Genomic DNA, 22,413 nt, shown 5'->3' on the forward strand with positions numbered 1-22,413 from the left:
GTATGCCCTGAAGTCAAACTCCATGGATGATAGGTCTCCTGAGTTCAAGATATATACCATCCTCGTTTATCAAGTGCATTATATTGCCATTCTGATTAATGCCCTGGATCCATTCAAATGACATGATGCAAAAAATTACCATTGTGCAGTCCATGGCAAAAGTCGGGAGTCAAAATTTCTCCTAGTATCATTTACAGTTTTAATACATGGTATTTTATAGCTGGGTGTAATAGAACACATTGTTGTGCTCTGATAAAATGAATCGAAGGACGCAGACTTCTCATGTGCATGTACAATTCTGGGGGAAGCAACTGAAAGGAAATATGGCATGAGGACATCCCAAATGAAACCATGACTGCAAATGGGTCCAGGATTTTTATCATTATAGAATGGAGACATAATACTATGGGTGTCAATGTTTATTAGTCTTGGGTCATTCTTTTAGTTGTTTCCAACCATTTAATTTGTGCACAATCTTACAGTAAGTTTCAAACCTGACTTATCTCATACATACTCAACAAAGACATGAAACTTCTACGGCTAACAACTTCATTCTTGTTTGAATGTTTCAAGGGCAAGATGTGTCCTGAAATGACTTTACAAACAATAAAGAAGTTATTTCCCACAAACGTTTCCTGTCTTCATGTTTTTCCTACCTGTAAGTGCCTATCAAAGACTATATTATACTGGATATACTACAGAAAAGAGCTGAAAGAACACCTATTTTATTTTCAAATGACTATACATGTACTTAATCTGTCATGGCTAGTGGGTATTGCAACACATAGCCTTTCAATTGTAGGTGTTCTTTAGCTTGTTTGAGTAGTATATATGCCAAGATATGTTGATATGAGATATTGCTGGCTCACCAACATTTTGTCATTGAAAATAAATATAAAGAAAAAGTCTCATAGTCAGTTAACAGACAAAAATGATGCTAAATGTTTAGTAAGTGTGTAATCAAATCGTAATGAAGGCTAACTTCAGTTATCCTTGTGTAAGATGGTCATCGAAGTCGATACAAGCCATAAAACTGCAGAGTGGGTGAGTGAGTTGGCTTTAAAACAGCTTTGAACAATATTCTAATTATATCATGGCTTTGCAACTTAATGTGGGAGGGAAGTCCGAAGTGATGCAGGTCTCAGACTTTATCACTTTGGTAAAACTTGCAAGCATGGTATGGTGCTGAAAAACCTAGAAACAACATCAGGGCGAATGGTTTAGCATTTGTTCATTTCTTGTTCAAATCAATTCTGAGAATCGAATTCATAAATATCTGATTTCTAAATGCAGCAACAATGCCAACTACAGAATCCGAATTGCCACTGAAATTGACAATTGTGAAGCAGATTTGGACCATACATGCTGATTTAATAAATAATATGTCCAAATTGTGATGTCTCCTCCTGATAAAACAAACATATCCAAATAACAAGTTTCTAGTTGTTCACTTCCGTAAGATTTCCTTACATATAATATTGATAATAGAACTCTTGTACACATTCTCAAATTCCCAAGTTCAGGTAAACATACACACTGACCAAACAAACATGACATGTTGTCGAACAAGCATTCAAAACAGTTTTCAACAATAACATAATTTAACGTGCACCACAGTCCTATGCCAATAACTTAGTTCTAAGATAGTTGTGAGTATAAAACGTCTATTACATCTATTGTACAATTACTGAGGGAATCTATTCACAAAATCTTCAATGTACAAGTCTTTTATAATGTATGGTCTGTAGGGTGGACATTTCTTCGGGTCTCGTATCAACTCGACAAACTCAAGACAAAACCAACCTCTTAGGCTAGGCCTATTTCATACATGGTATTTGGAATACAAACTATTTGCAAAAATCACTGGTCTTGAAATGGTATACAAAAAATAAGGCATTTACACTTTACATCAGTTGCACAATGGACAAGTTTAATACAATTAATGACAAATGCTCTATTGTCCCGAGCAAAGCCATGGCAAATGTATTACCTGTATCAACTCAAGACGCATGCTCAGGAACAAAAATAAACGGAAGAATCTGCTTACATTGTCAACCGATTTTGTCAATGCAGTAGTCGACATTTAACAATTTAGCATAACATATCTTCCCCTACTTCAGTGAAAGGACCCCAATATATTCCATCCGACAGACTTCATTGATCTTTATGTTGAAAGGACCCCTCGAAGTTAGATAATTGATAAAGCAGAGTTCAGTCTGGGCAGTACAGCATGTATATAGAGAAATTAATAGAAAACCGTTTCCTCTATCTTTTTGTGAGAAGGATGGGATCAGTATAGATTCTTGATTGATGATACCAATCTAAATATTTCAGTAATAAAGATTTTCAATGAGACAATCTTGCAGTCCTAAAATATACATAAACCTCCTTAAATTGTTAACTGCTACAAGGGTACATGGAGGACATCTTATCTCATTGACCTGACAAAATTGACATGAGTGGCTCAGCCACAAGTGAAAATGTCCACTTTTTCAGGTCATGAGATTTAATAAGAAAAGCCCTATGCACTATTTATCATGTATATTCTCACATGACTTGTTTCAGTTAAGTGGACTTTTTGTGTTGGTATGAATTACTCAATATTTCATTAGACCAATTTGGAAAGCAAAATTGCATGACATCAAAATGTAGTACCCTTCCCTGCATGAAAGTCTTAATAATCAGTATTAAGTGGTCCTAAATGTCAGTCTCGGGAGAGCAGTTTGGGAAAACCAGATTTATCTACAAAGAGACTGATATCTATGGGACATATATATACTGGCAAAGACTGTTAGCTCTTTAAAATTTACTGTATAGAAAATTGCAAGTGTATCTTATAATTGTTGAATACAAAGTACACACAAATTGCATTTAAAGTTGACAAAAATAACCTGTCTGGTGAAAGGAAGCTTTAACATTTTGTTTTACATTTTACAGATTAATTTTGGTTCAGTAGGCCACAATAAATTAATGATTACATTCTCATCCCTATCGGCCTCATGACCAAACACGCCTCAGTAAAATGTATTTGCCACCCAAACGTCTGCCTAGATCTTGCCGATGTTTGGTATCGGCATTTAGAACAATGCAACTCCAAGTGTTAAACTGACATCATATGAATGCTTCATTTGGTATGTTCTTAAATAGATTGGTGGAAGTTTTTGTCTGCACATGTGCGGCTTTCAAAAGATTTTAACAATTCTCTGTATTAAAATCTAGGTGATATTATATCATAGGTTTCTGGCATGCCCAAGGGACGCAACTCTGCACAGCGAATCGCGGCGCCTTAGACGACTGGGCCACCCGTGCCCCCTCGAAAGAATGGAAGTTTGACTAGTACTCATGTGAAGTGTGTGAACAGTTATACCTGTGACCTTGTAAAATAAATAATAAAAAAGTAATTTCCCACATATCCAACCTTAAAAAAAGAAATGGGCGAGAATGTTATTATTCATTTATTGTGGCCTTACATGACTGGTTGGCACATTCTTTCTACCTTTGATCAGATGGAAACTTTCATGTGTAAACAATTTCCTTCATTTCATTGTAACTTTGTTTATAGATTAGCAAACCCATTTCCAGACGTTTAAAAATATACCAAAATTCAAAAACAGTATTTTTTTCTTCTTCCCAGTGTTACCTTAGGCCATTAAAAAAAATCTTCTATAAAAACTTAACACATTAAACAAACAAAATCTGATGGGGGCCTTTTCAAGGCTACATAAGCCAGAGCATGGCTGACTGTAATATTGCTTTCATTCTCATTAGTGAGATCCGACCTTATTGTCAGTCTCATTAAAATCATATTTTAGTTCTTGCTTTCGCTAAACAAAGATCTGAGGACATCAAATTATGGGTCATCCAACCAATCAGAGTCACTTATGAGATCATGAAAGTGAAGGTTTCCGAATTTAACCTCAAAAAGGTTAACATGGCGCATTCCGAACAACAGTTAGGGGCTGTATGACAGATTATATCAAGGGGATAAAAAATTGAAATGGAAGAGACTTTCAATATTTTTTAAAGTTTAGACTGGAATAGAAGATGCCCTTTTGAACCTAGTGCCGTAAAATTACAGAAAGCTTCTTTCCAATTGGCCCATGTCGACTTTAATATTTGCGAAAGGTCATTCTGATGTGACCTGTTATTAGATGCCCTCATAACTTTGCATAGCAGTAGCGAACACGAAGATCTGATTTTAATGACACTGGCCTTGTATACCTTGCATAAATTAAGCCTTAAGTCCAATACATGTCAGTGAGCCAAATACTTCCCATATGTATGTCTTGACATTCTTAACATGCGCTGTAATATGTATTTCATGACTACACCTTATTACCAATTGTCTTTGTGTAGGCAGTAACATATCGTCATTGACATTACATTTGTATACCTTCCTTCATTACAAAATCAGACGTACAAGGTGAATTTCAGTAGAAAATGAGATCAATGGTAAATGTTTATTGCGCATGAACCAATAATAATGCTTTTAGAAAATAGGTCTGAACTGTACAAAGATGATTTCAGGATGTGCCATGCAAAGATGAAGATGTTCACCAAAGTTCTGTTGCGGTGCAAGGAAAAATCACAGACTAAGACTCAACATGCTCATCCACGTTTGTCTGAAAATACCAGCAGAATACTAACAATGGAATCTTGTGTCATCAAAACATTGGGGTATACAGTGGATATTGATCAAATCTCAAATCTCAAAGGGACAAATTCAATATATCCTACAAAATGAAAAAAATAAAAAAATAAAAAAATAAAAATAAAAGTCAATTACAACATGTGTTTTTACACCTATAACTGTCACTTTGATTATCATTCACACTGAATACAGGCTATTTGATCTTCTATTGTGAGATGGAATAATGTCAAAAACCTTTATTTTCTTTTTCTTATTCACCCTCTATTTCTTGAAACTAAGGTGCATCCATTAGTTGCATAACACCTACCTCAACACCGACCTTTAGGTAACCATATCACGAAAGAATAATTTGCATTTAAGATTTTGACCAATTAAAATATTGCAAGTGAAAGGGAAGGGAAGTAACTCCCGATGGACAACTATCGGGGCATCTGGGGAAACATACAAATATGCTGATATTGTAGCTGGATATAAAGAAATACTTAAAAAACAACAACATACCAACCACTGATTCCACCTTTTTGAGTTATGAAGACCAAAACATATGAATATTGGTAAAGGTTGAAAGTATTTTACTATATTTTGTTTGCTATAAGTTTCCCTTACATCCGAACAAGAACTCTGGCAAAAGCAGTGAAATAACAATGCAAGATGCTATTGTTGAAGTTCAGCTTGAACTGCCTCCCCTCCCTCGAACTGCCCCTCCATGGCTAGCAAGGCCTGAACTGTCTCTAACGGTATGCCTTCAGCACCCTGCAGCTGGAACGTGGTTCCATCGGGGTTCTGTATGATTAATATACCATCCTCTGTCTGGTAGATATTGGAATGAGTCACTATCTGATCTTGACTTATCACTTGTCCTTCTATTTGCTCAGCACTCACAATCTGGCCTTGCACTTCACCAGGATCCACTTCTTCAGATTTGGCTTCAACAGGGTTGAGAACAATTTCCCTTTTCACATCCCCATCAATGGTTTGTTCAATAAACTCAGATTCATTGTGAATGACTTCAGCTAGGGTGGCAATATTTGAAGACGGGTCGACACCATTCATTTGAGATTGTGCCAGAATAAGTTGCTGAGCTTCTTCCAGGCTTTCCACCACCTGAATATTCTGAATATTAGTGTGAAGGGCTTCCTGGACAAGAGGCTGAAGCTGTTTAACACCACCATCGCCTGTCACTCCTCCATTAACAAGGATAGTTCTTAGGGTAACAGGTTCACCATTGGGAGCACTTTCAATGCTGTTACTAGCACTACTGACACCAGAGCCATTGCTGCTGCTAACTAAGTTAGCACTGTTGACAGCAGACACAACGTTCTGATTCATTGTGTCCACAACTGACACATTGTCGGTCTCTACAGCAACAATTGTCTCTGTACTACTGGATGGCATTGTGGAAGTAGCTGCCTGAGAGGTAAGGATTTCATGAGATTTACTGACACCTCCAACCTGAGATGTGGTCTGAACACTTGATTCTGGTGGTCGCACAACTGTCTTTGGTTGAACAGTTGTAATGTTTGAGCCAGACACATTAGCATTTGACACAGTCACTATCTGCGGGTGTGATACAATACTAGAATTTGAAAGAGCCACGACATGAGGAAGGGTAGAAGCTGTGTTACTGGGCTTGGACACACTTACAATGTTGGGATTTGACACTGTCACTATGTTGGGATTTGACACTGTCACTATGTTCGGATTTGACACAGTCACAAAACGTGAGGCAGGTGCTGTGTTGTTGTTGGCGATATTGACACTATGGGGGTTGGACACAGCGATTATGTGCGGAGTTGTCAATGAAGCTGCCGGGGAGGATGCAGAGACAACACGGAACTGAACGTTCTGCGTCCCTTTCAGAATTGAAGTTGATGTAGCACTATTGTTTTTCATAGGACTCGTGTCCGAAAGTACAGAAACAGTCCTAGGGCGTTTAGCGGCCGGCAGTCCAGGCGTCTGGTCGGGTGTGGTCACCTGGATCTTGCGGCGGACTGGCAACGGCTTGCTGGGGGAGGGTATGGTTTCTGGTGTGAGTTTGAACTGGAATGTGGGGGTTTCTTCTGCTGGCATCTCCTTCACATCAAACATCCCCACTTCAAGACCAAGAGCTTGAGCCAGCTGGACATTCTCAACCTGAAATATATGTGATATAGTTTTGAGATGGGAAAGTTCTTTCTTGTCATAACATGAGAAACAAGCTCAAATTCTACTTGGAAATCTATGCAATCATATCACCTGTTACCATAATGCTAGTAACAGGAAATTACGATAATGGGTAAATACAACTACAAAGCTAAAAATATTTGTGTAACTACACAGTCACCTCTGATCGACAACACTGGTCTGAAGAAGAAGAGCTTTAACTGTCAAAATTCAGTCTGCAATCCAATTTGACAGAAATATCAATCTCATTAAAATCAGACCTTACCCTCTGATACGATACCTCCCTGAGTGAAGATTTGAGGAAGTCAGGTGAACTTTCAATAAGTGTCGAGGCTTCTAAATTCTCAGTACGAGTGAGCTTACCATTCAGATTAGCATATCTGATTTCTCAAGAACACTCAAAACAACCAGTTCCAAATGCAAATAAGTAATCCTGTGCAATGCTATCGACAAACAAATTGGAGTTCCATCAAAGGTATAGTTGCATGTGGTGTTGGTTTCTTGCTGTCTTGGTTGATGCATGTCATCGGTCCCAATTGTGTGGATTGATGCTCGTGATGTCAATCACTGGATTGTCTGGTCCAGACTCAATTATTTACAGACCGCCATCATATAGCTAGAATATTGCTGAGTGCGGCGTTAAACAAACAATTCTTCCTGTCTCAAATCGAGATGGCAAAGAACTGAAGCAAAAATATTTTAGAAAGCTGACATCTGACTGGCTCAAGAAGCCACACATACTTCATATAAACTGGGCAGTCAAAGTTTGCACAAGGTTCACCTGTCGCAACCTTGCATGGAGGTGTTGTAAGATCTTCATGCAGAGGTATTGTATCAGAATAAAAGTCCCAATCATAATAAAGCTGTCAAAACATTCACATTTTCCACAAATTAATTTTCTCCACACACCTGCAATGACTGAGTAGAGTTAGATTCTGACTTGTCCTTGTTGCGAGGACTGAGATAGAGTTGGCAGACTTTCTGGACCTGCTTGTGGAGGGCCTCGAACTCCCGGTAGATGTCATCAACATGTGGCCGTGATGGATAACCCTTCTCCACCTTCATGAGGAGGAACTCCCACAGTGTGATCACCTTGGCCAGCCGGGGTAACACAATCTCCATCAGATCCTCGTCCTCACACTGTCGCACTATCTGAAACACAATGACAGTTGCTCAATCAAAACCACTGATGACCCAAAATACTCTCATCACCAGAAGCATTTCTGCATGACTCGGGGACTTGCGTATAGGATATATGATCTCTTTTATTAAAAGAAAACATCCTTGCTGAGAAACTCTCATGTTTCTAGAAACATAATTATAAATACCCACTTACTGAATTAAACTAACGACTTACTTGAAGCAATTTGACCTATGTTAGCAGTCCAGGCATCCTTGGGGCAATAGAATTTTCCTTTCTCTGTTTTTCAATTATTCAGGTAAGAGCTGAGAAAAGTATATTCGACCGCAATGGAGATATTCCCCGCAATGGTATATACTTGTTGCGAATAAATATTTATTAAACAATTTGCCAGAGAGCTCGAAAAATATTTGTCTAAAAAATCCTACAATAGCAAAAGAAAAGGCCAGTTCACCACTTGGCCTATCTAAGTAGCAACTATGGTGAATAAATATTGTAAGGAATACAGGATCTGTTCTGGAAATGAGCACTACTGCCATTTTCTGCCCAAGTCAAAGTTGTTGCCAGGGAAATTGGAAATATATTTTTTTTTTTTAAAATCCAACCTATCAAAAGGCACTAGTTCACCACTAGACTTATCTATGTTTGTTTGTTAACACCACACTTGAAGTATTCAAGCTTTATGACACAAACTGGGCATCTTTGGAAAGTGGAGATGAATCAATGTGAACATCCAGTTATACAATGAATATTTAATAGAGGGAAATAACATGTCTGGAACAAACTTTAACTTAGCTCCTTAAATAAAATGGACAACAGAGGTTTGATTCAGTAAGCTTATTTATCTTTAAGAATTTGAAGGCTCAGATAATTTGTTTCCTCATTCAAGATATGGATGACGAAAAATATGAAACATCATAGCCTTCTTACTCATGTTCTCAAATTTTCTTAAACATTACAATAAGTATTCTGTGTAGGATTCGGAATCTAAGAGAATATTCCATCAACATTTATGTGTGTTTCTTTTTATTATTATTATTATACTATCAAAAGCATTATGACCATCAGACATTTTCCAACAAGATTTATTTTCCAACGCAACAAAAAATTGAATTAAGTTTGTCATGAATTATTCATTGTCTTTGGAACATAAATCTGTCAATGTGATAAATCACACTAAACATCACTGGTTCATATTTTTGTGTGCTTTAATACTTTTATTAACAAGTAACTGTCATTTTGTACAAATTCAAGTCTTTTTAAGCTATGATGCTGATTTTCAAGGCTTTTCAAGAGAGACCTTAAAATTCAACGCCTTCCCAAGCCTATACGAACCCTGAAATGTCAAATCCATTTACCAAATATGTTTCCACAATAATTAACAGAGAAAACATTTTCTAGAACAATTTTTACTATACTTTAACCAGTATTTTAGTTCAGCTGCAGTGTCAGCTACATTTTGGAGGAAAGTCATACTTCATACCAGTCATTGACATTTAGAGAAACAAACAAATATGTGTATGGTGGTGTCAAGGATCATAAGAGAGAAACCAATTCAACCACACAAGCAGAGGGTCCTGGCAGCTAAGGGATATAACTCTGCACAGTGATCCTACACCACCTCTGTATTTCCCACACATCCAGTTCCATCTTATGTTACATAAAATAAAGAATCAGAAGGCTCAGATAATTAGGTTCCGCATCATTCTCAATTTGGATGACGAAAAATATTAAGCATCATAGCCTCCTTTCTGTATTGTTCAAGTGACGTATTGGCAAGAAGGTGTACGAGCCCGAATAGTAATATCATATAGCAATACCCACAAAAATGTTTGAAACTTTACTAGCCCTTATGACACATTTGACATTAGTGAAGCTTATGCTAATTGCTATTCCTCCTTACTGGGCAAAATATTGTCACCTTCGTATTTCACTTTTGAAGCATGCAGGATATATTTGAGCATCATTGTCTCTAGTCTGAACTGAATTGTGAAGAGATTTACCCGGGTTTATCTTTTTTCGAGGCCATGGGAGTAGTTTCAGTAATAATTCTTTTGAGTCCAAGGTATGAACATAAACACAAACATGCATATTAAGCTAAAAAGCCCAACAATGGCATAGATTTAGGTGAGATTATGCAGGTCTTCTTATCTCTTAAAAGTTAAGATTGTACAACAAACAAAAAACCCTGGAAGCTTCAAATGTAAATTAGTAATTGCAAAAGGCTGAGAATAGCTAGCTCTGCTTCAAATAAATTAGTATGGCTACAAATATAATCCATCGTTGTCTTCTTTTCTTACAAATATAACATGTGTATTGATCTTGTATTCTTACTTCTTTTAATTTGGCTTTCCGCCTAGATAGCGAGAGTTCCTGTAGGTGGCGCCCCCTCCCCCTCCCGCGGCTGGAGTGGATGTTTCCTCTTTTGGCAACTGGTGAAGGTGTCCCTGTACCAATCAGCCCCAGGCCGGGTATGGAGTCTTGAGTATTACTATCCTCTGATAAGCTGCCCATATTTCCATTTGTTCGTCCAGACCCTGCGATGACAAACAAGGTTAGGCAGAGAATATGGAACACATTTTCATCGAAGAAAGTCTTTTTAAGTCTCTTGTAAAGAAGACATGACTTTAATATTCAGTTCCTTTTATAATAATTGAAATATTTTAGCATGTCAAGTGTTAATTTTAATGTATCAAATTGCAACCTTACTATCGAGATGTACATTGAATTGCAACTAGGGCTGGGACAATACACTAACTGTGCAATCCATTACGCATCACGATACCTTGCTCATTATCCGATACATATCTTGATACTTGCATGTGCTCTTATCTGTGGTTACGTAAGCCATCTTTTTCATAGACAGGACAACCAATACCTGGCACACTTACAATTTAGGGTTGGCAGTGTCAAATATGGTGTAATGGCTGAAAATAGTTACGTTTTCACTTCTCATTTTCAATAGTAATTAGTGTTTGTTGTAACATTTATTAAAGAATACATTTAAGGTAAGAGTCAATACCTTTTACTTCTAGTGTATGCTATTGTTTTGGATAGTTGTATCGAGAAGTAAAACATCGCGACCCAACAATGCATCTGTGTATCGTCCCAGTACTAATTGCAACAACACGTATCATTATAAGTTGGGCTGGGACGATACACCATAACTGATACGCGTAAGTTCACAATACTAGTATGTGCTCTTATATGTGGTGCACAAGCCATCTCTTTCATAGACATGATGGCCAAATATCCGGCACACTGAAGATTTACAGTGCTGGGCAGTGTCAAGTATGGCGCAATGGATGAAATATTTACTTTTTCACTTACAGTTGGTGTAACAGCCACTTAGGTTAACATTTAAGGTATGAATCAATATTTTAAACTGATTGTGCGACTGTGTTCGATACTTGTATCGGGAAGTAAATATTGTGATCCACCGATGCATCATCCCACTAGTAATTGGATATTGGATATTAGATATTGGCTCGACTTTCATATTTCAAGCTCACCATCTTGACTCCTGTCATCTTCCTGTTCTCCTTCGGGTATGGAGCCATGTGAAGGATTCAAACGATAATGCCGACTCAAACCTGCTTGTCCGATATATGCCTTCTCACAAGTGTCACACTTGTAATTCTTGGGGCGGGTTGACCCTAGACCTGCAACATCCAACAGTTTTTGTGTACGTGCTTTTAACTATTCTTTCAATCAGTAAAGGATATGCATCATGACACCACGCTGACCCCCACTGTTCAAAACCAGTCTCCTACATGTGGCATAATGATAGCTTAGCATGTACAACAGAGCAAGCATGAACATGGCCTTGCAGCTGACTTGCATTTCATCTTGAAGTTAAATGGAAAGAGTAACATTTCTGAAGAAAAAACTATCATGACAATACCATGCCTTTACCATCCATGTCAAAATCTACTTAAGAATTGACTTTTACTTAGTGTAGGTTCATTGGAGTATGCATGGTATGCACTTTCATAGAGTGAGGGTCATGCTGTACATGAAGGTTCATACTCCAATGAACCCACACAAAGTGAAAGTCAATTCTTATATTGCTCTTTTTTTTACCTTGAAGGATGTAGGCCTAGATCTATTCAAAATTCTATTTAGTATGTGTGACTACACCGACAGCCATACAACAAGCTGCATCTCGGAATAAAATTGTTCCTCCAAAAGAGGTGTCATGAGGTTTGTATGTAGTTTGTTTGGAACAAATGTATTAAAATAATATCCTCTTATATGATTAGGTCTGTTAAGAACTACCAAAGTCAGTCAGTCACAATGACAGCATGTTGTAATACAATTGCATCAAGTGCAAGATGTCAAAATGGCCAAAGCGAAAAACGTAGGAGATTTCTGAAGTTGTTAATGAGCCTGTGGCGGTCACATGTGTTAGTCATCATTGATCAACTGGCCAATCATTGAAAAGTGATTATAAAGATATGTCAAATAGATACTAAGGAAATTCATAGATTTCTTTAGACTGCCACCGTCAGTCTAGACATGAATCTAGTTTGATACCATGATAGGTTAGGCTTGCATTGGTTTTTTTCACTGGGATGGGTCGTAGCAAGGATATTTGTGAACGATCATGCAGTCAACTTATCTGATGTAAGCTAAAACACAAAATTAACACACACAAGAGTGTGCCACTAACGTGGCTATATCCCCCGCCCCTGTTGCAGAAATTATGACATAATTAAATCTAAACAAACCCTAACATTTTTTAACCGAGGTAGAACTTGTCATGGAAAGTGTATAAAGAAAGAAGAGTTTGGAACCTAAGTCCATCTTGTTGCCATGGAAACGTAAAAAATAAAAATTTCAAAAATTTCTAAATAGCAAAAGCCACCAGTTCAGCATGTACCTGACAAACCTGCAAAGTTTCATGAAAAAATATTGAACGGTTTTATGAGTTATGCTCCCTAAACGAGCCCTACCCTAACTGAACCTAAGTCCATCTTGTTGCCATGGAAACGTAAAAAAAATAAAAATTTCTCAATAGCAAAAGGCACCAGTTCAGCATGTACTTCACAGACCTGCAAAGTTTCATGAAAAAATATTGAACGGTTTATGAGTTATGCTCCAGAAACGAAACGTAACGGACGGACTGAGCCCGTTTCTATATCCCCCGCCAACATTGCTGGGCGGAGGATAATTAAAAAGGTCCAGATAATAGTTAATACAATGATCCTGTATGTATTTGTGCTCTTAAATTTCCAGGGGTTCCCCCAGGAATGTGTAAGTAGTCTGTCAGTGTTTACGTCATTTCGAGAACAGTCCTGTGAGTAACATATGAACATCAAATTGAGTTGTTCATACACTTATGAACATCAATTTCACGGTCATGTGACCAACCTTTAGCATGTTGAGTTTAATGGCAAGGCTGTATACCGTGTAAACTTCACATTTAAAAAATATATCACGACAAATGGCAGTTTGCAACCCGAGGCCACATGGTTCAATATCCATATTGCCTGAAAGGACCCTCAAAATTAATTATTTGGGGTCCCTTGGACCCCCACTTCTGTGGTAAAACCCTGCATATAGCATTACAGAAAACAGTGCTGAAAGAAAATCTTTGGCATATAATGAAATGATTTTTTTAAAGATACATTTATGTTGTCCTCGTCTTCCATGTCCAAAGGGGTAACGTTTGTGGGCATTTGAACTGTTGCTCATTCAAAGGCATTACTGTTATGGAACGATGTACCATAAGATGGCCAATGTCAACGACTGTGTTGGTATCACATGTATCTGTTACCTTTACCTCCCTGAAATGCACATTTCTTGGATCTATTTCTGTCAACAATAAAGTATGAATGAGGCAAACCAGTGAAAGCATGAGCATTGATCACACAATGTTGATCCACACAACTGGGTCAGCTTGCTCAGAGGCCAATATTCAGCCCCAAGTCTGCAACAAATGTCAGTAAATATTTGTAATATACATGTAATATTGCAATAACTAATGTTATGACTATGTACAAGGATGTTGTATTTCATTGAACAACTTGACCAAAATGCTGATCCCCTCCCCCCCTCAAATGTTTGGAATCCTGGATAAATCCTTAGTACAACATCTAATCAGCCAAGTTACAGTTTGACCACCCAATCCCCCAGGTATGGGAGTAACGATCACCTCAGTGCTAAAATTGCTTTGTACAACAGCACCCTGGATAGTATCATCCAAATAAATCTTAAGCATGTTAAGAATTCCCACCTAATTAATTGATAATGGATTAGAGCTCCAGATAATATATTTAGCCATTTACTCACAAGTTATGATTGCTTATTGAGAGTTTTCTTTGGGTATTCAATATAATTCTGCAAGCAACTCAAAACTAATTGGCTAATGGTGATTAATTTCAGGTAGTTTATGCAAATACACTGCCGATGTGGAGCTCTGGAAGGGTTGTGTTACTTACACATTCGTTAATCAGAACATCATGCATCCAGACCACCATTTTTTTCAGTTATATGTCATATTATTAACCTAATATGCCGTATTAAGAACCTCTTGTGCTCTGAATATTTACAAAGGGGTATGTGGGTGCGTGTTGCACTTTAGTCATCAATGAGTCAAATGTATTTGTAGATCAAGATTTGTAGTGTACAAAGTTTGAAGACAGTGACTAGGTAATCATATACTTCTACTTCTGTACAAAACATACTTGGTATACACAAGAAAATATGGACTGACAGTTCTGTCAAGTAAATTTTCCATCTTAGTAGGCATGGTAGGGGGGTGTTTATAACAGATTAATACAGGTTGGACAAGAGCTGCTAATTAGAGCCGGGTGCTTACAACGGCATAAAACAGAAGGCCTGAAATGCCAAAGAGACACGATAGAACTAGCTGCAAACAGTTTTGAACAACTGAAATAAATCAGGCCATGGGGAAAAGTCATCTTTTCTAAAACCAGTGCCTGCGATTTGGCATAATTATGGTGCAGCAGGTGAAGTACAGTAACTAAAAACACTTTACTCACTGCTTCTGACTAATAAATACACACCTGGATAAACATATGTTGCCTCTTCTTTCTCCAAAGCCTCTCCTTCTTCATTGCGTCTCTTCTCCTCATCACTGCATTTGTAGTCAGAGTAGCCTCCATCAGAATCATCATAGTCTTCATCCCAATCTAACACATGGATATGTTTATAGTCTTTCATCATGTGTTTGGGAGGTTTTGACACCCGACCAGATCTTGTTCTAGGTCTATGTTTTTTTCTCTCCTCCTTTTCCTCCTTGGAAAGTTCTGGTCCTTCAACTTTATCATCCTCATCTTCTCTGACTCGCCTTCTGTAGGGTCTCTTATGATGACTACCAAGTAAATCTTGCTGCCCCGGAGACACTGTTGACGTTGTCACCACAGCAGTGCCACCTTTGTGCAGCTCAGATGGATAGATGACTCGGTAAACTATCCGTGTATTAGTCTGTGGATTGAACAAAACACTTGATCCACCACCTTGTGATGTACTTTTGGCAAGTTGTTGTTGCTGCACTACTTGCATTATCTGCTGTAGTTGCTCAGCAGTCAATTGTTGAACCGGTGTGTACTGATTTCCTTGTTGGATGATGCGAATTGGGTTATGACTTGAGCCAAGGTTTGGTCCAGTGCCAGGGATGACAGCCACGCTGACACTTCCTGTCTGTGCTTGTTGACTACTGGCAACAACAGTTTGACTATTGGAATCTGAAGCTTCAGTCTGTTCGATCACTGACGTTACACTAACTGTGTTGCCATTTGACTGAACCATGCCATTTTCTTCCCCTTCTTCGACTAACGCTACTTCCGCACTTCCCACCTCAGACTCAGTCCCAACAACCCCATATTCAACCCCTGCGAAAGTTGTGGTTTCTGACACCGAATCTGCAACATTTGTGACCAAACTGTCTTCGGCAATAACATTGTTTACAATTTCAGCAGCGACAGATGTATCTTCCACAGTTTCACCACTTGTGTATTCAACAGTATTTGGGGTAAAATCTTCTGCTCCTACAAAGGCCTGCTGAAGAATATCTTCAGCAACCTGACCCTCACTCGGGACTGACACATGCCCATCCGTCACCGATACGATTTGCACCGGAGCAGCCTGACTAAGTGTGCTAGGGGCTGTTGTCACTTCCATCAAAAGGCCCGATTCGATCTCACTGCCGTCCGCCATATTTGTTGGTTTGGCAGCGAGAGAGTGCCCGTGATCTCAGGCCAAAAGCGGTGGGGAAAAGTTGAAATTATGCATGTTGACCCTCCTTATTCAAGCTAGATATAACCATCTATTAAAAATATAACTACCATATTGCACATTTCCATCGTAAACTGCCTGAAAAGTCCCTTTATTTTCGTTCCCGCGAACTCACCACCTTGAGCTAAATCTTACCGGTAGATGGCGCTGCGATCTGCAGGTGACCGGTGACCCGCGCGAGCTGCATGTGCTGTGCATGCTGAAAACGATGCTCTCCTTTGTAAATAACTTTATGTCGTACTTATACGCCAGTACATGACCTATCAAGTTTGAGCAACTAAAGTTGGTCTGGAAAAACAAAGTATTGGTAATAACACGTGGGTCAAAGTTCACAATCTCGCATGTTTCCTTTGTGGAAAATGTTTGTTTACAAATAATGAAATGTGTTCGAACTTCTGTACAAGTGAAATTAACACGTTCCAATGCAAAGTGACAATATTAGAGATGGGTGAATGCACCAATTAACAGTTTCAGACTTTTCATTCGAAATAAAAATGCGTAAATATAATTTTCTGTGATCAGCATGCTAAAATGAATCTTTGTGTGGTCATAACGCCTGAATATCTCAGGCCAAGGTCTGAATACCATATACATCTGTCAAATAGTAGGTGCCATGTAGGCCTGTTTTTTTTAACAATGAAATGAAAGCTGATACACAATGTAATTCTCTCGTCTTCTCTATTCATATGCAAGGTATAAGTTATGTTAACATATTGTAACTAATTGATAATCTGTTTTATTTTAATATTTTGATATCATGTATTTCCACATTTGTTTCTTTAAAAGTTACAAAATTAAACCTGACATACACATGGTTTCAGCGTTGATGTTTGATAAATTAAATAACAAATCACATAATTCTTAAATAAACATTTAAAGGAATAAACAAAACAGTAATGCGTAAAAATACTCGTTTATCCAGCCATATTGTATGCTATGAGTATGGATAGATGAAACTGCCTTGATCACCCAAAGAACATATAAAAGAGTCGTTTCTTCAGCTCGTATACATCTCTTTGGTTATGGCGCGTATTCAGAAAGGGAAAGCAAATGATAATTATAATATTAAGAAAGAAATCGTCAGTGATGAAATGTTTGTAGCAGGCCATGGTTATACACAAGAATCGAGTATCCCTTTTGAGATTGATTAAGTGACACCCATGTAAATAGTGTATTTTTTCTGAATAAATAATTTTCACTAACAGTCTAAAACGACGTATTTCCCTGATACTAGTTTGAGAAACACGGAAATAATGATTCAATTTAAGCGATGCATGCCTTTCATCTATTATGGCTTGTGAGTTGTGACGCATGAAGATCGTCATGGAACCGACGCATGTATATACCACCCATTAAATTGTTGAACAACTAGAAACCATCAAGATCTTTTAGGCTTCTTCTGCGGTAACGTTTGCAGACATGTGAAAAACATTTTGTGTTCGTTTCTGAATATGATTCAGGTATGATCAACTTTTACACTACGACAAAAATTTGAGGAATTATTATTTGTATTTTATGAATAATTTCTTTGACGAAAACATCGCTACCCAACCCACAAGAATGAGTGGAATTCCTCCCCTGGGAGAATTGTTACATTTAATTCCATTACTATGATGCTAACTCCATAAATCAAACGTCTCCCAACACAGAGATGATGAGTAGTGTTAGTTGTTGACACTCGACATGCAGAGTTACGTCCCTTATATTAGATGTCAGGATCTCATATGAAAATGATCTAAATGAAACACTTTTTAAAAATCGTCATTAAAAGGGGTTATAGCGAAAACGTCACCTCAGCAAAACGGCACCGATTGGCGATAACGGCACCTCGACTCAAGCGAAAACGGCTACTATTTCCTGGCGAAAACGGCACCTTATATTTTTTTACACCTTGGTCAAATAAATGATAATAAACTTACATAAAACAATTAAGAAATTAGACGATTCGCTGTGTTGCATGCGAGAAGAATGTCAGAGAAAATCAACATGCTGTATCATGTGATAACTGTGGCCCGTAAAAAAGAAATTTGCCGGACAAAAGAAAACTTCCCTTTCCGCTGTTTCGGATGCGTAGATCCCATCATTGAAAAGGTGATCGGTAACTTTTATGTCAGTTTCCAATCAGAAGGTACAGAAGAAATGAGAGTACCAAACCAGGTACCAGGACAGTGTTGACAGCAATTCAAGTCCGAGTTGAGGTATTAATATTGTTGTTATAACTGATTGGTGTAATTGTTCTCGGTAATTTACAATAAGCTCTCAATTACATGTTGAATAGTTTATTGTTACAGTAGAGTAATTGAACGTATTATGTTTTAGGTAAAGGAACAAGCTGTTGAAAACCATGTAGACGCGTATCTATTACAGTCAAGGCAAGGTTGAATCACGTCTTCGTTTGTCCCTTAACTCTATTATTTATTAATATCAATTTGTTGTTTAAAGCCACACTTAGCAATAGTCCAGCTCTATGACGATGGTGTGTAGGTAAATGTTTCTGGACCAGACGACCCAGTGGCCGATACTGTGAGAAACGATCCACGCCGTTCATGTACTATGACTCGCTTACAACCAAGTCACCGAGCGTGACCACCAGATCCTTTTGGTCGCCACTTCAGTGTTGGTAGCTGAAGGGTTACACCAGGGAGACTGACTTGACGGAGATAGGCTCCCTGGTTACACCAACTACAACAAGCGACTCAGTTTGCCACACGTCACTTCTTACAAAGTCTAGTGTAGACTGGTAATGGCCCTCTGACACACCATACTTCCTCCAGTCGACAATAACCATAGACTACTATCGTCAAAGAGGTTTCATTTCGAACAAAGCATATCATGTTGTATTTTGTTACAGGATGTGTAGTGTATAACAAAATTGGATTTAATAATTTAATTTCAGTATTTGCGTGTAACCCTTAAACACGACCGGTGCAGTATACCGCATTCCTTCTAATAAGCGTCACTGTTTCTACTCAGCTTAAGGCCCCGGTTTCTTATTGTGGATAGTCTCTGTACTTATTATTTTTGACTTTTAATTGCTGTTATCTGACTGTGATATATCTAAATACCATTCTTTTTGTAAAAATAAATACTGTAATCAAATACAACAGAATACAATAGAAGTGATATAAAATCGAGAAACAATATTTGTTTCGATAACCTCGTACATGTACAGATGAACAAACAAAAGCTCTAATTGTATATATTATTCGAATATGAAAGAAAATACCATTTAGTAGAAAAGACACACAGGATTGTGGTATATAGGATATTTTGTGTATTGTGACCACACCTTCGAATAATGACTTAAAATTCTTGTATAATCGACTCCGATCCCATAAGGCAATGGTTGTTTTCCTTCCAATATCAAAATCTTTTAGAACGTATAATATTTACAAGTATTTAAAATTGAATTTTGTTACAGTTTGAACTAATTGTTATGGGAAACCTTCTCAATGGTCTATGGAGATAATGTAAACATATATCTCACCATGTAAATTCTAAATATAATATGGCGTTTCTCTATAGGTACTTGAAGAACAGAATGGTGGTTTTAGTGGGTTGCAAATTTGACTTTGGGGTTAAAATTGAGAGTTGTCTCCTCTGAAACATTTCCACCGCAGGCGGCAAAATCAAAACATAAACTATTAATATTAAAAGAACAAGCACTTCCCAGTGGATGAGAATGCCAAATAGCACTTCGAAAGAAGCAAATGTATCAACATCAGTGATGCTGCAACTGAACCAAATCTAGGCATATCAGAATTATCAATGCTGATGATTTGTGACGAGGGCCCAGACGACACAGAGTTGATTTAGTCTTGCTGATAGCTTCACTGATCAGTGATCATCACGCTCCTGGTTGCTTCTGTGACACTTCCTATTTGACATTGCTGGATTGTCCTCCCAGTCGCTAACATCTTCCTCCTCAAATTATTGCCGTATAAATGAGCCAGAATCAAACCCAAGGCGGAGGTGGAAGAGGCTGGAGCCGCGGTGGGGGATGGAGAGGAAGGGGTTGGGGTCGTGGGCGTGGCAGGGGTGGGTACTTCAAGCAGTATGGCAACAGAGGAAATGGAAGAGGAAACTGGAGAGGCAGGGGAAATTGTAAGTTGTGATTGGGAGAATTTGTAAATAAGCTGCAATATGGTTGTCAGATAAGGTATAGTTTAGGATGTAGATCAATCTAGCTGAGTAGCAAGTTCACATTTACCCAAATGGACAGTGATGGTAACATTGCTGTACTGTACATTAGTTATAACAATGAGACCTAAACTGGAAAAAGGCCTCTATAAGTTATTTTTGCTTTAAATTCTGAATTGTTGTGCATGTGTATGAACATGGACCCTAAATATAGATCGTATTAAGTGTCCATGGTATGAATAGACAAATTCTATATTGATATTTATGAGGGTATTAATTATTTCAAGTAAATTCATTTCATTATCATCTTTCTGTAAAAAGAATAAAAACAGAACATTTAATGCATACTTTCTCACTTTCATGGAGGGGGCACGGGTGGCCCCGTCGTCATTTCGCTGTGCAGAGTTGCGTCCCTTGGGCACGTCAGAAACCTATGATTGTGGGTTCGAATCCAGGTTCGCCCTGATTATGTTTCTAGGTTTGTCAGCACCATACCCGTGCTCGTGGGTTTCGCCGAAGTGGTAAACGTCTGAGACCTGCATCACTTCGGGCTTTCCTCCCACATTAAGCTGACACGCTGTGATATAACTGGAATACTGTTAAAAGCTGCATTAAATACAACTCACTCACTCACTTTCAGGGAATATTGATGATAATCTAATAAATGATACATATACTAAATTAAACTAACCTTATTAACAGCTTCACAGAATTCTCAGGGAAGCATGAGGTTAATGGATGATCCAAGTCCTCGTCGTCAACCAATGGTCCAGACTCGTCTTGAAGTTTCCTCACCTTACAAAGGATGGAAAATATATTTTCCAGACGAAGGTAGCATTAATATATACTGTGATTGATAGATTTAGATATTTTTTGCTTACGCTAGTAACAGAAATGTTTGATTTGTTGTGATGGCTTTGTGTCATTATTCTCTGACATATTTGGTAGCTCACTCCATATTTTGTCTGTAAAAGGCCCCTTTAGTTTGTTATGTTTTAAAATCTTGGCTTATGGTTATGTAGCATTCAAACTCTATTTATTTCATATAATCAATTTACTTTTGTGAGATCATTCGGTATAATGTGTTTTTATCGTTTCATTTCTATTTTTATTTCAACTTCAAGCTATGTGGCTGAACAATTGCTGATGCAGCTTGCTAATATCGATCACCAACCATGTGGTTTTAGAAATATACGAATAAAAAGGCTTTACATTTTTAGGGTAGCATAACATGGCTAAGAAATCTTCCTTTATCATTAGGGGCTCATGTGGCACCCTCGTCTAGTGTTCCAAAATTCTCTGTGCATTGCTGCATCCCTTTAGCATGCCAGCACCCTATGATCTAAGGTTCAAATCCTAGATTTGCCTTGGTAATGTTTCTAGGTTTTTCCAGGTTTGTCTGGAAAATGAACCAGTTTCATTCTCACAAACATGGTTTAGTTTCAAAATGTTTTCATCACATACACTTTTATTGATGTACTGACATACTGAACTTTCTTGTAGGGTACTCTGACCACTCGCCAACAGTGAAGAAGGTTCAAATATTTGAAAAGTATTTCCTCAGCTGGTCAGGGATGTTTAAATTAGTAAGTTAAACCATTTACTGAGGTATTTATAGATTTCCTCTTGACCCTCCAGAAGCAGGGTTGATAAAGAGCTTCATGATGAAACATGATGCTGTGCCATGGATCTGCTGGGCACTGGTTTGAAATTTGGATTTGCTCAGATAAAGATCCTTGATTTGTAAGAACTATACCTTTGCTCGTGAATTTAAACAAGTGTTAAACAAATACTGCCTGCATGACTAGGACTTGTCTCACAAATTAAGCTGACAAGGCATGATAGTACCAGTAAGAATGCAATGATGGTATTTATCATTGACTAATAGCATTTGAAGTTATAATTCTAAACCAGTTCTTAATGCTTCAATGAATTTCTAAGGCTAAAATGCTGAAATATGTTAATTATGGTGTTTAATACATTACTCACTCACCTTTCCCTGAATGTACTGTCTAACTAGCAGCACAATATCTGCCATTAACAATTTTGTCACTAT

At 37.9% G+C, this 22,413-nt stretch overlaps 2 protein-coding genes across 2 annotated transcripts in view; one reads left to right on the top strand and one right to left on the bottom strand.

Moving 5' to 3' along the window:
* Nucleotides 1–1,220: 1,220 nt before the first annotated feature.
* LOC139442352 (uncharacterized) lies at nucleotides 1,221–16,346 on the bottom strand. The gene is made up of 5 exons (XM_071223151.1): nucleotides 14,987–16,346; nucleotides 11,468–11,617; nucleotides 10,290–10,492; nucleotides 7,724–7,966; nucleotides 1,221–6,784 (listed from the first exon to the last, which is right to left on the bottom strand). Exons 1-5 carry the CDS (start codon nucleotides 16,137–16,139, stop codon nucleotides 5,306–5,308), a joined length of 3,228 nt encoding a protein of 1,075 aa, XP_071079252.1. The 5' UTR covers nucleotides 16,140–16,346; the 3' UTR covers nucleotides 1,221–5,305.
* A 3,815-nt stretch (nucleotides 16,347–20,161) lies between these two features.
* LOC139443696 (DNA helicase MCM8-like) overlaps nucleotides 20,162–22,413 on the top strand; it is a 30,737-nt gene continuing 28,485 nt past the window's right edge. Inside the window, exons 1-3 of the mRNA XM_071224633.1 lie at nucleotides 20,162–20,321; nucleotides 21,060–21,188; nucleotides 21,861–21,943. Coding sequence (XP_071080734.1) covers nucleotides 20,162–20,321; nucleotides 21,060–21,188; nucleotides 21,861–21,943 — 372 coding nt within the window. The remainder of the gene's footprint in view (nucleotides 20,322–21,059; nucleotides 21,189–21,860; nucleotides 21,944–22,413) is intronic.

Source organism: Haliotis cracherodii, unplaced genomic scaffold (assembly GCF_022045235.1).
Source record: "Haliotis cracherodii isolate W230 unplaced genomic scaffold, xgHalCrac1.p SCAF_5, whole genome shotgun sequence".
In the NCBI taxonomy this organism is placed as follows: Eukaryota; Metazoa; Mollusca; class Gastropoda; order Lepetellida; family Haliotidae; genus Haliotis; species Haliotis cracherodii.

Coding starts and splice junctions, on each gene's coding strand:
- LOC139442352 (XM_071223151.1), bottom strand. CDS start 16,139: ATGGCGGACGGCAGTGAGATCGAATCGGGCCTTTTGATGGAAGTGACA. Junction 11,618..14,986: donor GGCAACATATGTTTATCCAG/GTGTGTATTTAT, acceptor TGGATGTTGCAG/GTCTAGGGTCAACCCGCCCC. Junction 6,785..7,723: donor ACTCTACTCAGTCATTGCAG/GTGTGTGGAGAA, acceptor CATATATTTCAG/GTTGAGAATGTCCAGCTGGC.